This window comes from Aythya fuligula, chromosome 5, assembly GCF_009819795.1.
Source record: "Aythya fuligula isolate bAytFul2 chromosome 5, bAytFul2.pri, whole genome shotgun sequence".
Taxonomy (NCBI): domain Eukaryota; kingdom Metazoa; phylum Chordata; class Aves; order Anseriformes; family Anatidae; genus Aythya; species Aythya fuligula.
In genome coordinates this window covers 25,888,629-25,907,255 of record NC_045563.1, presented here as the reverse complement: position 1 = coordinate 25,907,255, position 18,627 = coordinate 25,888,629, and the positions used below count along the sequence as shown (strand labels likewise).

General features: G+C 60.6%; 1 protein-coding gene across 1 annotated transcript; it reads right to left on the bottom strand.

The window, feature by feature from the left end:
• Positions 1 to 5,773: 5,773 nt before the first annotated feature.
• Positions 5,774 to 8,451, bottom strand: FOS (Fos proto-oncogene, AP-1 transcription factor subunit). Its single transcript, XM_032188549.1, has 4 exons — positions 8,211 to 8,451; positions 7,536 to 7,787; positions 7,291 to 7,398; positions 5,774 to 7,156 (listed from the first exon to the last, which is right to left on the bottom strand). The coding sequence occupies exons 1-4, from the start codon at positions 8,349 to 8,351 to the stop codon at positions 6,548 to 6,550; spliced, it is 1,110 nt and encodes a 369-aa protein (XP_032044440.1). The 5' UTR covers positions 8,352 to 8,451; the 3' UTR covers positions 5,774 to 6,547.
• Between the last annotated feature and the right edge of the window lie 10,176 nt (positions 8,452 to 18,627).

The window sequence follows — 18,627 nt, the reverse complement described above, 5'->3', positions numbered from 1 at the left end:
ATCCTAAAGTTCTAACAGCTGTGGAAACCACTCCATCAGCATGCCAGGCCCCTCAGCTCAGCTTGCAGGCTGAAACAAAGATCTGGAAGATAAGCAGTCAGGTAGAGTATCATGTTTTCTTGTGTGGTATTTCACCACATTCATCTCCAAGTACAGCTACCTACCTACCTTTTAGGGAAATAAATTATTTCAGATTTCCCTTAAGTCCTACCCAATATGTAGGACGATTTGGAGGTAGTTTGCCAAGCTCTTTTAGACACCGGGGTTATTTTTGGAGCATTAAACACCTTACACAGCCATGAGGTAAGTAAAGGACTTGTCATATGCCAAAGTGCAATGAAGTTGGAAACACAGTATGAAACCTGCCAGGGTATTGCTGGCTGACCAGGGAGAGCGGCGGGAGCCCAGCTTCATTGGAACAGCCCAAAAGTATTTCAGGGACTAGGATTATTACTGTGCAACAGAGCAGGATGGAAAATCAGCAGTCCCAAGCTCCCTGCTACGTACCCCCAGGCATAGCTCAGGAGCCCAGGCTTGTGGCACCTGACCACCTGGAACTTGCTGACAAACCTGGGGGGGAGGATCTGCAACTCCTATGAAGAGTTAAAGCTGTGAAGAGATGAATTCTTTGAAAGTCTCAGAGCAAAATCCTTATCTGTGCCGAAACCCCATTCTTGGCTTTGCGCTCAGCTCTTATGTAATGACAGCAAATGACTTCAGTTTATCTTCCTTTGTGTCCTCGAGGTTAGTGACACATCACGATTAGGTTACGCTACTGTTTTAATTGAATTGCCACAGCACATGCTGAAATGCTGTAACAGTGCTTGTCCTCTCTGCTGTGTGCTACTGGCATCTGCCATTTCTCCTACTGTTACAGTTCAAATGCTTCATAGCAGGAACCACATCACTCTGATGCTGAAACACCCACTATACATCAGAGCAGTGTCAAAATGATGTTTTACTTAAACCCTCAATGGTAATATCTGAACCTACACAATTTAGGCCATATGCTTTAGGTCTGACACTGCTATGGACCTTGTAACACTGTTACTTACTCAAAACAAACACTTAGTTTTGCAAACAACAATAGAGAAATGCTGTATGATGAGCGTGTTTCATTTCCCTTATTCCCTAGCACAAGAAAATTCAAGATGGGCTATTTAAAAGGAGCTGAATTCTTACCAGATGGAGGCTGTGGTGCAATCGGAATTCAAATGGCTGCTTTAAAGTTGCACCTGGTTGGCTTTAGCCAACAGGATCAAGCTACAAAATATTTGTGTAAAAACAAAGCTCCAATATAATCAGTGAAGAGGAGCTAAAAATCTGTTGGTCTGAAGACAAAAAAAAAAAAAAAAAAAAAAAAGCAGAACAAGAGCTCCATAATTGGAAACAATAAAGATATTTTGTCCACATGTTAGTTTTGACCTTCTTTTGTTTTCCCATGGTATCCTGTTGATATAACATCCAGGTCCCTTGTGGATATCCGCTGTTTCCATATCAGAAGAATGAGTGTTTGTTGGTTTCACTTCAGCGTCTCACCGGGTCACCGGTGTACCCACTATGACTGGAAAGCTCGCCGGAAGCCACAAGAACAACCTTATCAGCAAAAGATCTGAACGGATGAGAAGCACAGACACATGAGATCACATTTTGTAATCATTTAAACAAATTTCAAGTCCTGCCTCAATAAGGAAGCACAGAGTAAGAGCGAAAGTTTAGCTAAGTATTTACAAAACAATAGAGGAGTAGTCATAGCCGATCAGACCAAGTTTCTCTTCCTCTGCTTCTCCCCCTCTGTGCTATCATCCAGTCTTCTGACGCTGGCTGACAGCAACCCCCTAAAGAAGGCTGTAAGCACAATGTAAGGGCGTAATGCTGCATCCTCAGAATATTGCCCAACGCCCCTGAAATTTAGAAAAATCAGAACTTCCTCAGCCACGGGGGGTATTTTCGTATTTAACAGCACTCATTGGCTTGCTCTTCTGTTTGTTTTCTGGACTCCTCTCGAGCTTAAGCAAACTTCTGTTATCCACAAATTCACGCGGCCAGGTTTTCCACAAGTAACCACGATATGGAAAAAGCAACCCCTGTAAGTTTGTTTTCAACTCACATTTTCCCTAACTTTCATTTGATGTCATCATTCTTATCTTGACAGGTGTCTCTTTAAGGCTGAAGAGCCCTCCTTAATTTAACTGCTCCTCAGCCGGGAGCTGTTCCACACCTCCCAACACCTCTTTACTTCCCTGCACCTCTCACAGCATCGCATCCTTCTGAAGATAAGATCAGAACTGTACACAGCACTCAAAGCACAGGCACACCGCGGATTAGCGCTGTGCTTTGAAAGCTGCTCTCTGCTTTGTTCTCTAGCTCTTTCTTGACTCTTTACATTTGATTTGTTTATTTACCAAGCCTTGAGCTGAGATTTTCGGGGAACTCATATGACGCCAAGATGTTGTTTCTGAGTGATAAATCAGCTTATAGGCTGGTTTTGAATATGTAAAGGAAGGATTGTCTTTCCCCTATTTGGAACACTTCGGATTTACCTACACAGAATTGCATCACTCGCTCCTGTTAAGTCTTACGTGACTTCCTCTCAGTCACCTCACTATTTACCACCTGTTCCAGACCCCAGGCTCCACTTCAGATCCTTGTGCAACTTCACATGAAGGCTCCTTCCACCCAGGAAAACATTTTTTGATTCTTAGTGTCCCATCTTTTATACCAGCTTCATCTACTCACATGAAAATTTATTTTCTTATCACATAGCACCTTAGTTTCTTCAGAAGCTTTGGCTGATAGACATTATGGAATGTTTTCTCAAAACCCCAGCAAATGACATCAGGGGAATCTCTTTTCCCTATGCTTGCTGACTCCTGCCAGGACTTCAAACAATGTGTGAGGAATGCTTTAGAAAAGCTGCCAACTCACCTGGTACTTTTTTTTGTTGTTGTTGTTGTTGTTGTTTTTTTCCCTTGTGCTCAATAGTTTGCCTTTTTAAACAGTTTTCACTACCTCGCCTGGTACAGATGGCTGGCTCGTTGGTCAGCAGCTTGCCAGAATTTTCTGGGCACTTTCTGTGGCACATTAACCACCTTCCCATCCCCAGGTATCGAAGCACTGCTAAATGAGATGCTGCACTTAGCCACCAGTAGGCAGCCCAGCTTCTTAAATCTTAACTTCTCTTAGAAACCTTGCAGGAATACCACCCAGCTGTGCCTGTTCGGTGTTTATTATTTGTTTTATAACCTTTGTGTGGACGCTTTGGCGTTAAACACACCCTCTGGTAAATCCCTCAGCACACCGTGCACAGGAACCTCCTCAAATTCCTCCACAGTGAGCACAGATTTTTTTTTTCTTTATTTCTTTCCCCTAAACCCTTATCTCCCCTGAACAATCCCTTTATTCTCAGCTGCCCATTGGCTCCGCTGGCTGTTTTTGGCAGCCTTCCTGCTGTGTTTTGAGTGAAAGTGGAAGAGTCAGGTTTATTGGCGGGACAACCACAGCACAGCCGGCACCAGGGTTCAAGGACGCCGGTGCCTGGCCACCAGCGGCAGGTTTCATGGGCGAGCAGGGCAAATACGTGTGTGTATATATCTATAATTTTATTTCATCTAGGACCATGTGGGGATTAAAAGTGCCACAATTCATCATTAGGGTGCTAAGCGGGGCCAGCCCAGCTCTGACCCAGCAGCACAGGTGGATCCAGGGCAGCCCGCAGGGCCGCCAGCCCCTCGGGGAGGCGTAATGGCGGCCTGACAGGACTAATGGCGGCCGCCATGGGGGCGGCGGCACCGCCCTCGCGCCCTTCTGGAACCTTCCCGCCGCAGCGCCTCACGCGCGGCCCCGGCGGCCCGCGCCCGCCGGGCAGGGGGGCGGGAAACTGCTGCCGCCGCTTTGCCATATATGGGCAGGGCCGGAAGCTCTTGCGTCATGGCGCTGGCTCGCGGCGGCTCCGCGGGGAGCCGGGACGTCACGTCCCTGACGCGCCCCGCCGCGCGCCGCCCTGGCAACCAAACAGTAAACACGGCGGCGGGCGCGCATGCGCGGGGCGGGCCGGGCCGGGCCGCCCTGAGGGAGGGGGAAGGGGAGAGGGGGGGCAAAATGGCGGCCGTGGCCTTCAGCGGGGTCGGGCACGGGGCTGGGGGGAGCAGCAGGGCCCTGGGTGGGGTGGGACGGGATGGGACGGGATGGGACGGGACGGGACGGGATGGCGCAGGGGGGCTGGCAGAGCTCTGCCCCAAATCCTGCCCGGTGACTGGGGTGGTGGGGAAGGGAAGGGAGCGCCCCCCCCCCCCCCTTCAGGGCCTGGTGTTGGTGTAGGGGCCGCTCCTCTCTGCCTCACCCCCTCTAAAACCCCTCTCAAACCTCTCAAACCTCTTCCCCCGCAGCCGCAGACCCGGCGGGGTTGCAGCAGGAGGCACGCTGTGCTGCCAGGCCTTCGCCAGGTTGCCCATCACGTAAGTCTCATGTCAACACACCCACAGGGGCAGGGCTGTTGTGCCTGGCTGCTGCCCCGGTAATCTGCAGCTGTGATGCGAAAGGAGCCGCTTCTAAGTGGGCGGCATCTCGGGAGCACCGGGGTCATCCCTTGCCAGCTGCCGGCGCTGAGAGGAGGAAGCTCTGTGAGCAGTGTTGGCTTTTGCACAGGGCGGGTGGTGTTGAGCAAGCCCCAGGCAGAGCAATGCGCACTGAGAGACATCCTGTGCGTGGCCTGGCTGGGGAAGGGGTGAGGAAAGCAGAGCTTGCAGCAGCCACCGGGAAACCTGCAGTTGCACAAAATCCCAGCACCAGTCCTACAGCCTGCAGAGATTTCCTGAGAGCACGGTGTCAAGGCAGTCACCAGTGCAGGTGGCACCTTTGCCATCACCTTGCGAAAGGCAATCCTGAGAGCAAGCAGGCTCACACAAGCAGGAGAGGGAGTGTAAGTGCACTCTGCACACAAGGGTGATCTGCCCCAGCCCTGTGAGGCACCCTGTCCTGACAGAAGAGCAAGTTTTGCTGTGCAGGCAGCAGGAATGACAGATCTGCAGCCCCCTTAAGCTAACTGGTAGAAAAAGCCACACTGCATGGATCCCAGCAGGGAGAGCATTACCAGAGCATGCAGGCTGTTTACCATAACTCGCATTCATTCAAGGACTGAGCTAACTAAAGCAAAGTGAAGGGCAGGGGAAGTGTCAGCGTTATGCCATACGCTGCTCTGCTACAAGAAAAAGTGGAAGTATCTCCCCCTGTCTCTCTGTCTGGAGGAAGACGCTCAGTAGCTGCTCCTAGAAGAGCCAGACCAAGTCCAGGGCCACCTGGAGCCAGGGAGTGTTCCCAGCCCTGCCCATGCAGGAGGAAGCTGGGCTGTTAGCCACGTACTAATGACAGGGTGGACCCCAGCCTGGAGCCAGCCTCAGTGATTCAGAGGCTGGAACTCCCCTGCCCTTTATCCCCTGCAAGAAAAGCCTCTTTTTGCAGAAAGGCCACGGCAGGCAGAGGAGCAGGAGGGTGCCAGTCCCAAGGCAGGCAGCCCCATGCAGAGGGGACAAGAGGGGGGCCAGAGGATGGGTGACCCCACAGGTAGGTGGGAAGGGCGTAGCCACAGCCGGTCCTAATTAATACAGGCAGTGACAGATTTGCACTTAATGGTTTTCCCGCCCCAGCGCACCCTGTGCCTCAGGCAGCTTGCAGCAGGCTGCAGTTCGCAGAGCCCAGCCCAAATTGGAGTTCAGGGAGCCCCTTCAGGGTCACGGGAGCGATGCAAAAGGTAAGGCAAGGACAGCGCCAGCGCTCAACTTAAATGCTTTTATTGACAATGTCTCTGAACAATAATAAGCAAACAATGCTTAAGTTTCATCCAAATTCACTTTCCACATGTCAAAAAAGACCTCAAGGTAGAAAAAAATAAAATAAAAATATAAATATCTGAGAATCCATCTTAATAAATAAATTAAAAACACAATAAAAACGTTTTCATGGAAAACTTATGTCGGAACATTCAGACCACCTCAACAATGCATGATCAGTAAAGTTACAATGAACATCGATGTAGAACTACAGTACATGGATATAGCTAGTTATCTACCTACTAGAAAATAAAATAGAGTCTCTTTCCCCCCACGTAAGATGGGTCATTGCTAAGTCATCAGAACACGATATTGCCAGGAACACAGTAGTTATTGTTAATCAGCTGCACTAGATACGAGTTGGAGATACCCAGCACCAGGTTAATTCCAATCATTTAAAACCAAGGGATTAATTAGTTAATGCTAGTGATACTAAGGAGGGGAGGGAGTCACCAACCCAGCCATGTGGGACATGCTACAGACTACCAGCTCTCATGGGCGGGCCGTTGGGGACAAGACAAACTCCATGCGGTTTGCTACATCTCTGGAGGAGGTACGCGGCCTCGGCACGGGGCGCCCAGCCAGACACGGGGGGGGCAGCGGCGGCGGGGCCCTCCCCAGGCCCGGGGAGCCCCAGGGGGCGCGGCGGCGAGTCCGTGGGGGTGCAGGGGCAGGGGAGGGGGCCCGGCAGGTCAGTCAGTGCGGGGCGGCCGAGCCCCTCACAAGGCCAGCAGGGTGGGGGAGCTGAGGGAGTCGGACGAGGGCTCGTTGCTGCTGCTGCCCTTCCGGTGCGCGGCGGCGCAGCTGGGGAAGGCGTCCGCCTCGGGGTAGGTGAAGACGAAGGTGGAGGTGTAGGTGCTGGGGCACGGGGTGCAGGTGACCACCGGGGTGCAGAGGGGCTCCAGCTCCACGCCGCTCCCGGCGCCCAGCGGCTCCCAGTCCGACGCGTAGAAGGAGGAAGCCCCGGGCAGGTCCATGTCAGGCACCGAGCGGGAGGCCTCCCGCGGCCCCGTGGAGAAAAGCAGCTCATCGAAGGGCTCAGCCTTGAGCTCCAGCCCACCGCCGCTGGGCTCCTTGGGTGGCACGGCCGGCGGCGCCTCGGACATCAGCGGCAGGGTGAAGGCAGCCTCCTCGGCCGCCGTGGGGCTGGGGGTGCCCAGGTCCAGCGCGGTGGCAGCCGCCAGCTCCTCGGAGAAGCGCAGCTCCTCGGGCATCTTGCAGGCTGGCCGGTGCGCCGCCAGGATGAACTCCAGCTTCTCCTTCTCCTTCAGCAGGTTAGCAATCTCCGCCTGCAGAGCGGACTTCTCCTCCTCCAGCTGGTCTGTCTCCTGCAGAGGCAGCGAGCGAGCGGGCTGTCAGCCAGGGCCAGCCTCACCCCAGGTGGGTGCGTTTTGGGGGAAGCCCCCCCCCCACGCACACAATTTCCTCACGCCCACCCCGGGACCTCCCGGGCAGCACTCACCGCCTGCAGCGTGTCGGTCAGCTCCCGCCGCCGGTTGCGGCACTTGGCCGCTGCCATCTTGTTCCTCTCCCGGCGGATCCTCCTCTTCTCCTCCTCCTCCGGGGACAGCTGAGGGCAGAGCAGCGAGGGACCCGTCAGTGCCGCCACCAGACCCCCAGCCCGAGCAGCACCCCCGGTCCTAAACCCTAAACCCCAAACCCCCCACCCCAAATCCTCTCCCCCCGGGTACCCCGCTCCCCTCTCACCTGCTCGACTTTGCCCCTGCGTCCGATGCTCTGCCCGCGTCCTCCTCCGGGTGCCTTGAGCACGGCGGGGCGGCTGTAGGCAGCGGGGGCCGGCGGTGCCGAGACCCCGTAGGGATGCCCGCGGGTCTGCGAGGGGGCCACGGAGGAGATGAGGGTGGGCTGCACCAGCCACTGCAGGTCGGGGCTGGTGGAGATGGCCGTCACGGTGGGCACGAAGCTGGCGCTGGACACGGCCAGCTCGGAGCAGAAATCCTGCGGGATTATAATAAGGGTACGGTGAATAGTGAACGGGGGGGGGAGGTGGCAGCGCTACCGGGCCGCTCCCCGCCGCCCCCGGGGCCGCGCTGCCAGCGGCGGCTCCACACGAGAGCGGGGCCGCTATAAATAGCTCTGACGTCCGCGCTGACGCAGGCGCCGCTCCGGAGTCTCCTCAATGAACTCGCGTTTTTATCAATGGAGCCGCTTTACGCACCCGCCGCCCCGCGCCGCCCGGCCACGGCTCCCCCCGTACCCCCGCACCCCGCGTCCCACCGGCACCGGGACACCCCCGGCGGGGCTGCAGCCGGCCGGGAGCCGCCGGCACCGAGCCGCGGGGCTGCCCGGGGCCGTGCTGGGATCCCGCTGCCCCCCTCCACCCCCATGCATCGCCCCCCCGGTTCGTAGCCAGCCCCTCACCTGCGGGTTGACGGGGGAGCCCATGCTGGAGAAGGAGTCCGCCGGGGACGGGTAGTAGGTGAGGCTGTCCCCGGCCGGGGAAGCGCTGCTGCAGCGGGAGGAGGGCGCCTCGTACTCGCCGGTGAAGCCTTGGTACATCATGGCTGGGCGGGCTGCGGGCCCGGGCTGCGCCTCGGATGGGAGCTGGGAGAGGAGAGGCGAGGAGAGGAGCGGGACGGGGGCCGCCTGCGTCCGCTGCGCGTCTGCCGCTCCTCCGCCGGGGCTGCCTCTGGTGCCGGGGACCCGCGCCGCGCTCCCTTTTATACCCTCCCGCCGCGTGAGCGCCGCATACGTCACGCGGCGCGCGCCACTCCCGCCCGCGGGGGAGGCCGCCCGCTCCGCCCCCCCCCCACGCAGCCCGCCCCGCTCTGCCCCCCCCTCGCCGCGCCCCGATGGCTGCGGGAGGGGAACCACCGAAATGGGAGGGGGGGGGAGAGGGGCGCGGGGTGCCCCGAATGGAGAGAAAGCGGGGGGAGCGGCGAGGGATCCCCCCCCGCGACGAGAATGGTAGGGGCGGGCTCGGGAACCCACTGACGCAGATATCCTTATATGGGATACATCCTGTGCGGGGGGGCGGGACTGACGGGAAGCGCTCCAGGGCTGCAGCCAAGTGCGGCGGGGACGGGACGGGCCGGGACGGGACGGGGCGGGCGGGGAGGGCACCGCGCGGGGGGGGGCGGGGCCGGGCCCTCCCCCCACGGCCGCCGCGACCCCGCGGGGACACCCCCAGCCCTGCCCCCCCCCACGGGGGTGCCCCCGGGGCTCACGGGGGGGCTCGGGGGCACGGGCACGGCCCCCCCCGGGCGGCTCGGGGCTGGGCTCGGGGCCGGGCTCGCCCTCGGCTTTGTTTTGGTGGCGGCCGCGGCGGAGCCCCCGGGGCCACCCACCCACGTCGGGGCTGTCGGGCAGCCCCGGCTGGGCTCGGGGCAGGCGGAGCCGGCAGGCAGCCCGCAGCCTGGGCTCGCACGGGAGCCAAGAGATCGCGGCTATAGATAGTAACGGGGGGGGGTGTGTGGGGGGGGGGGAGCTGCAGCGCCCGGCCGTGTTTACAGCAACAAACAGAGCCCGCAGCGCAGTCTCCAGGCGGGGAGCGGCACCCAGCCGGGCTGCGAGCCTGCTGGCAGCCACCGCCGCTCCTTGAGCTCATGGGCTAAATGCAGCGCCTGATGCTGCTGCTGCTGTGCGAGCGGCTGCTGTTCTTCGAGATCTGGGCCACGGGGGCGGGAGAACTGGGCCAGCCGCTATTTTTGAGCCGCACGGCGCAGCGGAGGGGACAGCCAAGGACTGCTGCAGCCACGCTGGCCCAAGGGAAGGGCCCGTGATTTCTCGCCCACTCAGCGCCCACCCGGGGGCTGCCCACCCTCTGGGACACCATCAGACCCCCCAAACCCTCGGGGCTCCTCGCCCCGGCCAGTGCTCGCCCCAGGCTGGCTACCAAAGCAGCAGGCTGTGGCTCCCTATAGTCCCCAGGGGCCAGCTGAGGTTGGCAAACTCCCGCCCAGCATGGACGAGTGCCCCCAGCACGCCGAAATCCCTCACGTTTTCCAGGCACGCTGCTAAAAGTCCACAAAGCTCTCCGGCGCTCTCCTCCAGCCCCAAGGGAACCTTCTGGAAAGCAAGGGGGGGACACCCGCTTCGCAGCCGGCCCCAAATATTTTGGCGGTGTCCATGCAAACTGCCGTTGCCATCCCCGCCGGTGGCCGAGGGCGCTGTGTTTGCACCAAACGGAAAGCGCAGGGGCGCCGCACGGCCCCAGCACGTGCCACCGGCGGAGGCAAGGAAACAGAGAAACCGAAAACACATGACGTGGGCTTGTTGTTTGCTCCGAGCGCGGGGCACACACGGCGAGTGGGAGAGGAGGAGGAAGCGAGCGGCCCCGCGGGGACCAAACACTGCCCGGGGGGACGGGGATGTCCTCGCTGCCACGCCACGGCACGGCCACTGCGCTGCCCAGGCACCACAGCAGGGCAGGGACAGCATGGACCCAAAGGGGATCTTGCCCTGGGGAGCCCCCCAGCTGCCTGGCCCCACATTCATCCCCTGGAAAGCTGCTCTCAGGCTGACAGCGAGTGCCCCCACCCACTGTCAGAGCCAATAAACTGAGCCTGGGCTTGGAAAGCCACAGCAGAGAAGCACCCCGGGCGTGTGGGCCGGTGCAAACCTCACAGCCCAAACCAGCTTCTGGGGCAGGAGCCGGCTGTGCCTAAATTTGGCTGCTCACCAGGGGAAAGTTCATGCCAGCTGCGCGGCGTGACGGCTCTGGCCCACCCGCCGCGATTCGCTTGCCGTGCACACACCGGGCGTGTGTGCCTCCTGCCAATATGGGGCTGCCAGGGTGGGGTGGGGACCCGGCAATGGGGCTGGCACTGGGGGACACTGCTGTTGGGGGCTCCAGTGCATGCCCACGGATGCACACACACACTGCTGCCCGTGCCTCGCATGCTCCCAGCTCAGCACGGGGCATCCTCGCCATCCACCTGGCCCCTGCAGAGCTGGGCAGAGCAATCAGGACGGAAAAGCGGGCTGATAAAGCAGTTTTGGGCCCCTTATCGCGTTATGGGGCTGGGGGCTGAGCCCTCCTCCTTGCACGCCGTGGCTTGCCACCGGCCTGGGAGCTCCCAGCAGGGCAGGGCTCCCACCTTTTCGGGTCTGCGAAGCGCAGCGCATCCCCACAGCGAGGCATAAACAGTAATTAACAATCCCAGCAGCCGGGCGTGCGGCGGGGCCGTCCTCCAGCACCCACACCGCCAGCAGAGACACCCCGGCTCCTCGTGGTCGCGCCGCCAGCCGGGAATTTCGCCCTCGCACCCGCTCCCCTGGTTCTCCCCGCTGGGTAACGCCACCGCAGCCAGCCCCACACGTGCTGGCTCAGCGACGGCGGCTCCGCGGCGCCCGTCGCCGGGCTCCTCGACCTTGGCCCCACCGGGAAGGGTGTTCACAGCCGGGCAGGGTGTTCACAGCCGGGCACCAGGCCCTGCTGCCGCCTCTTATCTCCGCGCCGTCTCGGCGTTATCACCCCACTGATAACATCCCAGGGCACTGAGGGAGGAACACACGGAGCCGAAGGCCCCGGCCACGCAGGGTGCTGCGCGGTGTTTGATGAACACCCCGACACGAGGCGGGTACAGGCGGGCAGAGCGGTTGTGCTGTACCCAACAGGCGGAACCCAAGCGAGGCGGGCACAGCCCCGCTGTCCCCTATGAACCCTAATGGGGCCGTGCAGTGTGTGTGTGCTTGTGCACTCAGCCGGGGGGCGGCGGGGCACCCTGAGGGGCTGAGGGGGACACCCGGGGGGGAGCCGAGCCCCGGGGGGGAGCCGAGCCCCGGGGGGGAGCCGAGACCCGGCCCCAGCCCCGGCCCCAGCCCCAGCCCCGGCCCCAGCCCGCTCCCAGCCAGTGGGCGTGGCCTCCCGCCGCCCAAGCCCCGCCCCCTCCAGCCCCTCCCAGCCAATCCCCGCGCTGTTGCTGGGGCCGCGCCGAGCGCCTGCCGTTGCCTAGGAGACGGCGGGCCGTTGAAAACACACAACGGCGGGTGACGTCGCGGCGTGGTTTCCATAGCAACGGGGCGGCGACGTCATCCCCCCCCTCCCTCCCTCCCTTCTACCACCGCCGGAGCTCTGGCGCGCGACGCAGGCGGCGGCGTCAGCCGCGGCGCGAGGGGCGGGGCGCGGTCGCCATGGCAACGGCGGGAGGGGGCGGGGCGCCGTCGCCATGGCAACGGGGCGGGTTGTTTGGGAGCAGGCCTCAGGGCCGGGGCCTCAGGGCCAAGGCTTCAGGCCCGGGGGCTCCCTCTCAGCCCGGGGCCGCTCCGCTGGCGCCAGCGGTTGCACAAGCACCGGGGCAGGGGAAGGGAGGAGCCGTGGGTGAGGGCTGAGCCCCGAAAGTGGTGTCGGGCCCCCCCGGGGTGAGGGCTCGCAGCGCCTGGCCCGCGTCTGCTGAGGCGAGCAGCCGGCAGCGGGCCCAGCCCTCGCCGTGGGCCAGGCCGCTGTCCCCGCTGCTTGTTTGTTTTGGCAGGCGGAGGGCATCGGGTTCGGTGCCGGCTGTTTTACGAGGGCTGGTTCCTGGCCCACGCCCCACGGCCGACGCCTTGAGGATCCCCTCGCCTCCTCGCCGCCCGGGGCAGGAAAGGGTGAGGCTGGAATTAGTGTTTGCTTCTCAAGGGCAGGCCCGTGTGGGGCTCGCCTTCAGGAAGGTGAGCACTGCGGGGGAGAACACCGGTGCCTGGGGACAGCCGGATGTGTGGGAAACACAGGGGGGACACAAAGGCAGGGTCTGTGCCGGGGTCTGCACAAACACCATGCAGAGCGTGCCCACAGGCACCTGCTGGGGCTGCACAGCCACTCCACTGCTCCGTGCTGGTTGCTTGCAGCTAATCCTGCAAGGATTGGGACCTACGATCCCATGGCAGCACAGACACATTGCTGCTGGCACAGGTGCTCAGCCTGGAGGTGAGGCTGGGCAGCCTGGCATCCCCTGCTCACTGCCTCTCTCCTGTGTCGCGCCCCGTCGGCCGCCAGGCCTCACCCGGGGAAGGAGCAGTGGGGCAAAGGCCGGAGTTCACCTCGTGGCACCACTTCCAGCCCAGCCCTGCCCCGTCGCTGGTTCCCAAACCCGCCCTGCCCCGCGGCTGGGCCATGACGTGGGGCAGGAGGCTCGGGAGGGGCGCCCCACGGCAGCTCAGCCACCGCGGCTGTCTCTGATTCACCCTGCTGCCCGAGCTGTGCATTTCTGCTCCTTCTCATGCACTGGTCTGAGAAATCCGAGGCCTTTTTTTTTTTTTTGCCAGGTTACACACCAGCTAGGGCGGCTACTGCTCATGGGCTGCCACGGCTCCCTCCCCGCCAACTAACCCCATGCCCTCCTTGCCATGCCCCAGCGCAGAGCTGCTCTCTCACGCTGCCTCAGCAGAAAGCCCTTTGCTGCTGTCAGTCAGTGCCCTGCCAGTTCAGCAAGGTGAGACAGCTGACAGCAAAGTCAAGAAGCAGGCTGGGTGCTGTGCCAAGAGGGTTGGGAAGAGCGAGTCTGCAGCGGCCGGGCTTGGGCTGCCACAGAGCTGCAGGCTGGGAGGGCTGGTACGTGGCGGTGGTCAGTGGCTGTGGCAGGAGAGTGGTCCTGCACGAGCAGAAAGCGATGATTTTTCTGCCAGATCAGCTCCTGGATCCGGCTCGTCCAGCAGCTGCATTGTGCCGGCACAACAGGGAGGGTGTGGGGGGACGCTGAGGGGCTGGGATCGCTCAGACCGCTTCAAACAGCCCTGGCACCGAAAAAATGTAACCATGGCCACAGAGAGACCCCGCATTAATAGGACTGCAGTTATCTGCAGAGCCTTTGTGAGGCCGAGCCTGATTGAATCCCTTCCTGAATCGCCTCGCTATGGCCGAATTAATGAGTGCTGGATGTGAGCGAGCAGGGGGCACGGCGGCGCTTCCTCCTGCCCTCCCGCGTAAATCCCGCACTCATTTGCAACTTCAGGCAGAGCTGACGGGGAGGATGACTGGCTGCTTATCCCAGATGCGTAACGTTTCCACTCCCAGGAGCATTTCAGTTTCTCCTTAGTGCCTCCCTTGGCTGCTCGCTGTGTGTCCTGGCAGTTTGGTGGCCCCACCACGCTGCCCGGTGTGCCCGGAGAGCTGTGAGCCACCCGCTGCTATCGTGGTTGTTGCGAAACGCTTCGACTTCCTAGCGGCGCGGCAGCCCCTGCCTGCCAGCCTGCGCCGGGTGCTCACGCCTCCAGCGCTCACAGCCCTTCTTCCTCCTCACTGACGTGCGCACATGCACGCTCCTGCACGCACGCCCCTGCCCTCCCCTATCGCGCCTGGTGGTTTCCCAGCGGCCAGACCCTGCCCCGCAGGAGCATGTGGCCTGGGGGAAGGCTGTCAGCACGGACAGGGGATGCACGGGGTGGATGCAGGTCCTGCTGTCACAGAGGCAGCTCTGCCACCTCTGTGTGGGGCTCTACAGGCCCCTTGTCCTGTGGTCAACGTGTCCCGGCTGTGGCAGGCACGGTGCCGAACGCAGGGCGGTGACCTCCAGCCAAGAGGCCGCTGGTGGCAGGGGCACAGAGGCTGAGCCAGGGCAGGAGGAGGGTGCAGGTGACCCGGCGGGGCAGGGCAGGGCACGGCAGGTGCTGTGCCAGCTGCGGAGGCCCGGCCGCCTTCCTGGGAGGTGGCTCTTTAGGAAGTGGGTGCGTCCCCTGGCGTGGGAGCTGCCGGGGAGCGAGGAGAGCCACGGGACGGGCAGGGCCACGCTGTGTCCCCCCCAGGTCACTGGGGAGGAGGGAAGTGGCAGCAGGGCTCGGAGGAACACGGGAGCTTGGCAGGGGGAGCAGGGCTCGGCTGTTTTCAGGGCTGGGAGGGCAGGGCTGGAGCTGGGGAAGGGCAGGAATCACCGCTGCCGGGCTGTTTGCGGTTGCATCATGACACGGGGCTTACTTGAGCTTCCAAATCCACATTGTGCTGTTCAATTCGCTGATTGCGCAAGAAACAAAAGCGAGAGGCATTCCCTAAAACTCCCTCCTCCAGCGCGTAACCCAGATGTTGGCAGACCTGCCTGTGCCAGAGGGAGGGGGAGGAGGGAGTCCCGGTCACGCCGCCTCCTTCCAAAAATCCCACGGGCGAGCCTGCGGCCCCCTGCCCTGCCTCCCAGCCGCAAACCGGGCACGGCGCCTCGCTCGGAGCCGCAGGAGGAGCCAGGCTGAGCTCTGAGCCCACGGGGAGCAGCCTTTTTGTGGGGCCAGGCATGCGGTCAGGGCCGGGATCACCCCACGGTGCGCATGACGTGCAGGAGCTGGGCAGCGGGAGAAGCCCTCGGGGCCGCACGCCGGAGGTGCTGGTGCTGCTGCCACCTAACGGGGCCGCTCCCACGGCCCGAGCACACGTCCCGAGTGGCAAAGCCGCCGGGACAGAGCTCCCTGTCCCCCCCTGTAGCCGTCCACCCGTGGGGCTCGCTGCCACGCGCGTGGGTGCCGAGGGAGCCCGGGGCGAGCACCCGAGCTGGCGACAGGGAGAGCGAAGCGGCTGCCGAGCAATGCGGGTCATGGCAGGATGCTTTATATAACCCAGAGCCATGGAGAACACCAAAATAGCTGCCTCCCCGCTGCTCGGTTAGTCTCTTCCATCAAACGCGGATAAAATTAGAGCAGGCGGTGACGCGCGCCTGCGTCTGCACAGGGACTCCAGGGAGACGCAGGGAGACGGCTCGGGGCTCTGCCATCAGCGGCGCGGGCTCGGAGCTTTCAAGTAACGTCCGTGGGCCCGGCCGGCGCGTGGCCGCAGGGGACAGACGTGTGGACAGACGAGGAGGCGGTGGCGGGGGCCCGGCTACCGCAGGCTCCCCGGGGACTGCTCCGCGCCTCGCCTCGGCCTTTCGGGGAGGCAGCCGACCCCAAGCAGGGGGTGCCGGAGCTGGGGTGTTGCTCGGAGAGCTCCCGAGCTCCTCCGTGGGCTGGCAGCCAGAGCTGCTGGCTGTCCCCTGCGGGGGACCCGCGCTGGCCAGCCCCGTGCCGCCTCTGCCGGCTTTGCGGCTCGGAGGAGCCCCGGGCTCTGTAGTAGGGGCGGGCGGTGAAAAGCTGACTCAGAAAGCGCTGCCCCGAGGCTCAGACCCCTTGGAGGAAAAAAATAATGAGCAGGAATAAAGGGCCAGGACAAAAGCCTAGGCGAGGACCTGGAAAAGGGTTGCCTGCATCTGTGTTTAGACTCGCAGATAAGGTCTGAGTCCGCCACTGATAACAGGAGAAGCTGCAACTGATAAAAGCCTCTGCATGCCAGAGACTTTTATTGCTTGGTTTACTGCTCTGGACACAGGGGAGGGAGCCAGGAACGCGGTTGTCTACCCCATGGAGACACTGCCCTGATCTGTGACCTTGGGCGCATCTTCTCCTGACGTTTGTATGAAGATGTGGCTGCCTCAGAGTCCCACCCTGTCCTCCGGAGCTAATGCTCTCCGTCCTCATCCCGCTGACAAGGTAAGGGCTGGGGAAGGCGAGCGAGCAACGTCTGGTGAACACTCTGAAGATGGCAACAGCCCTGGAGGAAACCTCGACGTTAATTATTATTTATAGGAAAGCAACCTAAAAAAAAAAAATAAATCAAAAGGTTAAAAATTGCTTTCCTGGTCTGGAGTTGAATATCTCAGCGAGGATGAGGGGAGGAAGAGCCGGGTGAGAGGAGGGTCCCTGCTCCGTGCTGCGAGGTCCCTCCTGGTCCTGCCCTGTCCTCAGCCTGCTGAGGTCTCCTGGAAGTCCTCGCCTTCTCCTGGGGACGTGCTTTGCTCAGCCGCCATCTGCACCTGCTATCTTATCTCGCTGATAGCCGGGCTTTCTGAGGAATTACCCGGGAACCCGGAGGTCAAACAAGGCGCCGCACAGCACTCAGCACCTTCCTGCGCTCTCCTGTCTTTCCCTCCTGTGGTCGGTGTGAGACCGAGGGCGTGCGCAGGGGCACCCAGGGGTGCAGGAATTGGCGCGTGCTGGTTTGGTGTGCCGTGGAGCAGTTCCAAAGGGGTGTGTGTCGAAGGGACTTCAGGTGACTGTGTACCCAAGCCCACCTTCTGTGGGTCGGTGAAGCCCGTGTGACATCCACAGCCCCTTGAGCTGGAGCCACCTCACTGGAAGAAGTGGCACGACGGCTGAATGTCAGGGGTATTTGTTAGAGACGAGCAGGGGAGCACGGCGATACGGGCTGGGATTCCCCTGGGGTTGCTCAGGAGACTGGTATTTACTGGTGGGCCCTCCGCTGGGATCAGCTGAATGGGAGCAGGATTAAGTTGCAATCCCTTTTACGTCAGCGACGGAAGACTTAATGACTGGGATTTCCCTCCAGTTATCCTGGGGGAATTGGAGTTTATTTTACGAGCTCTCGCCCAGCGTCAGGCAAGGAGCCTTTCTCAGGCTGTTTGAGTCTCCTCAGGAGGCTTTAGGAATAAAAACCCTGTCCCGTGAGCAGTGGCAAGGAGTAGCCTAGCCCAAAAGTGGCCTGAAAAGGATACTTACAACAAGAGCATCGTTTTCCTCAACCCCTCAGCACGTTGCTCTTTCATAACTGTTCTGTAGCCCAAAATAACCTGTCCTGGCAGCTGGTGCTACTTGCACAAAGAGGAAGCTGAGGCCCCCAATGAGGTCAAAGGGAAGAGCACCCTGTCTAGACTGACATCCCTGGGGATTTCAGCCTCGGGCTCCTGGAAACCCCCCTGGTCCCGAATTGCTCCGGTGACTCACAGGCACTTGCACAAAGCCTGCACCAAGACAAATTGCAGGGCTGTCCCGCCTCCTCACACCTCTACCGTGCCCTGCCCTCGTGAGAAGGCCTCTGGGGGTCTTCTCATCTACACCGCAGGGCGAGGGAAATTGCTGCTGCTCCTTCCACTTCACGCTGATCAGCTCTTCCTGGCCGTGCTGCAGGATGGATGAGAACCATCCTGCACTTCCTACCCATCTCCATCACGTATTTTCCCCCTCCCTCCAGCTGGAAGGCCTTTTTGTGCTGCTAGCACCCTTTCTTCCCCATCAGGTGTCGCGTGATGCTCACCACGCCTGGGGCACCAGCAGGGCCCACCTGTCTTCGGCGTGATGCTCAGGAGGCACTTTTTGCCTGGGGCCAGCAATGAGAAAACAAGCAGTATCCCCGAGGCACCTCTTCCTTGTTTTTGGGGTGCCTCCTGCACCCGCATGCAGCCCGGTGGCCCAGCGTGGCCCTGCAGAAGGAACCCTGCAATGCAGAAGTTGCCCATCTGCACGCGGTGGCTATGGAGGCTGTGGTTTCGGTGAGCCATCCTGCCCCGCAGAAGTGTTGCCTTGGAGGAGTTATTAATACTGCTGTTGCCCACGTGCCATGCTGACTAGCTTCCAAGGATAAGCGCTCCTCTCATGTGCCTGTGGAGAGAGGGGACTTCCCGGCCCTAATTCAACGCTTCCCATCCCTTCTTTCTGACACACCAATCTCTGCCGAGGCTATGAATATGTCCTGCTGATTCAGTGCTCATCCAGCCAACTTCCCCTTTTCACAAGGGGAATTATTTATAATCTAGCACTCAAGCCACCACACAGTGCAGCTGGTGGAAGACATCCAACAAACATCCCATCGCACTGCCGTCCCCGCTGCCAAGCCTCCCTCCCGAGTCCTGGCGACTCGAGTAGCGTTCAACCTCCCTGTTGTTGATATATACGAGTTGATTTATTTTTTTAACCCTATTGTTTTTAAACCTTCAAATAACCAGAAAGGCTGTTCTGAGAAATAAAAATAATATTTAAAAAAAATATGTCAGTCTGGAAGAATTCATTAAGGGTTGTCTTCGGTGGAGAACTGGAATTGGCACTGTCTTGTTTGTCCCTAGCATGAAGTTATCTTTGAAATATGTAGCGGCCCTGTGCACAGATCTTCTCT

Bases quoted from the DNA above. Each gene is read 5' to 3' on its own strand.
- FOS (XM_032188549.1), bottom strand. From the start codon at position 8,351: ATGATGTACCAAGGCTTCACCGGCGAGTACGAGGCGCCCTCCTCCCGC. The intron at 7,399-7,535 runs GTGAGAGGGGAG...CTCTGCCCTCAG, and splicing joins GCAGGGGCAAAGTCGAGCAG to CTGTCCCCGGAGGAGGAGGA. The intron at 7,157-7,290 runs GTGAGTGCTGCC...CTGCCTCTGCAG, and splicing joins TGACCGACACGCTGCAGGCG to GAGACAGACCAGCTGGAGGA.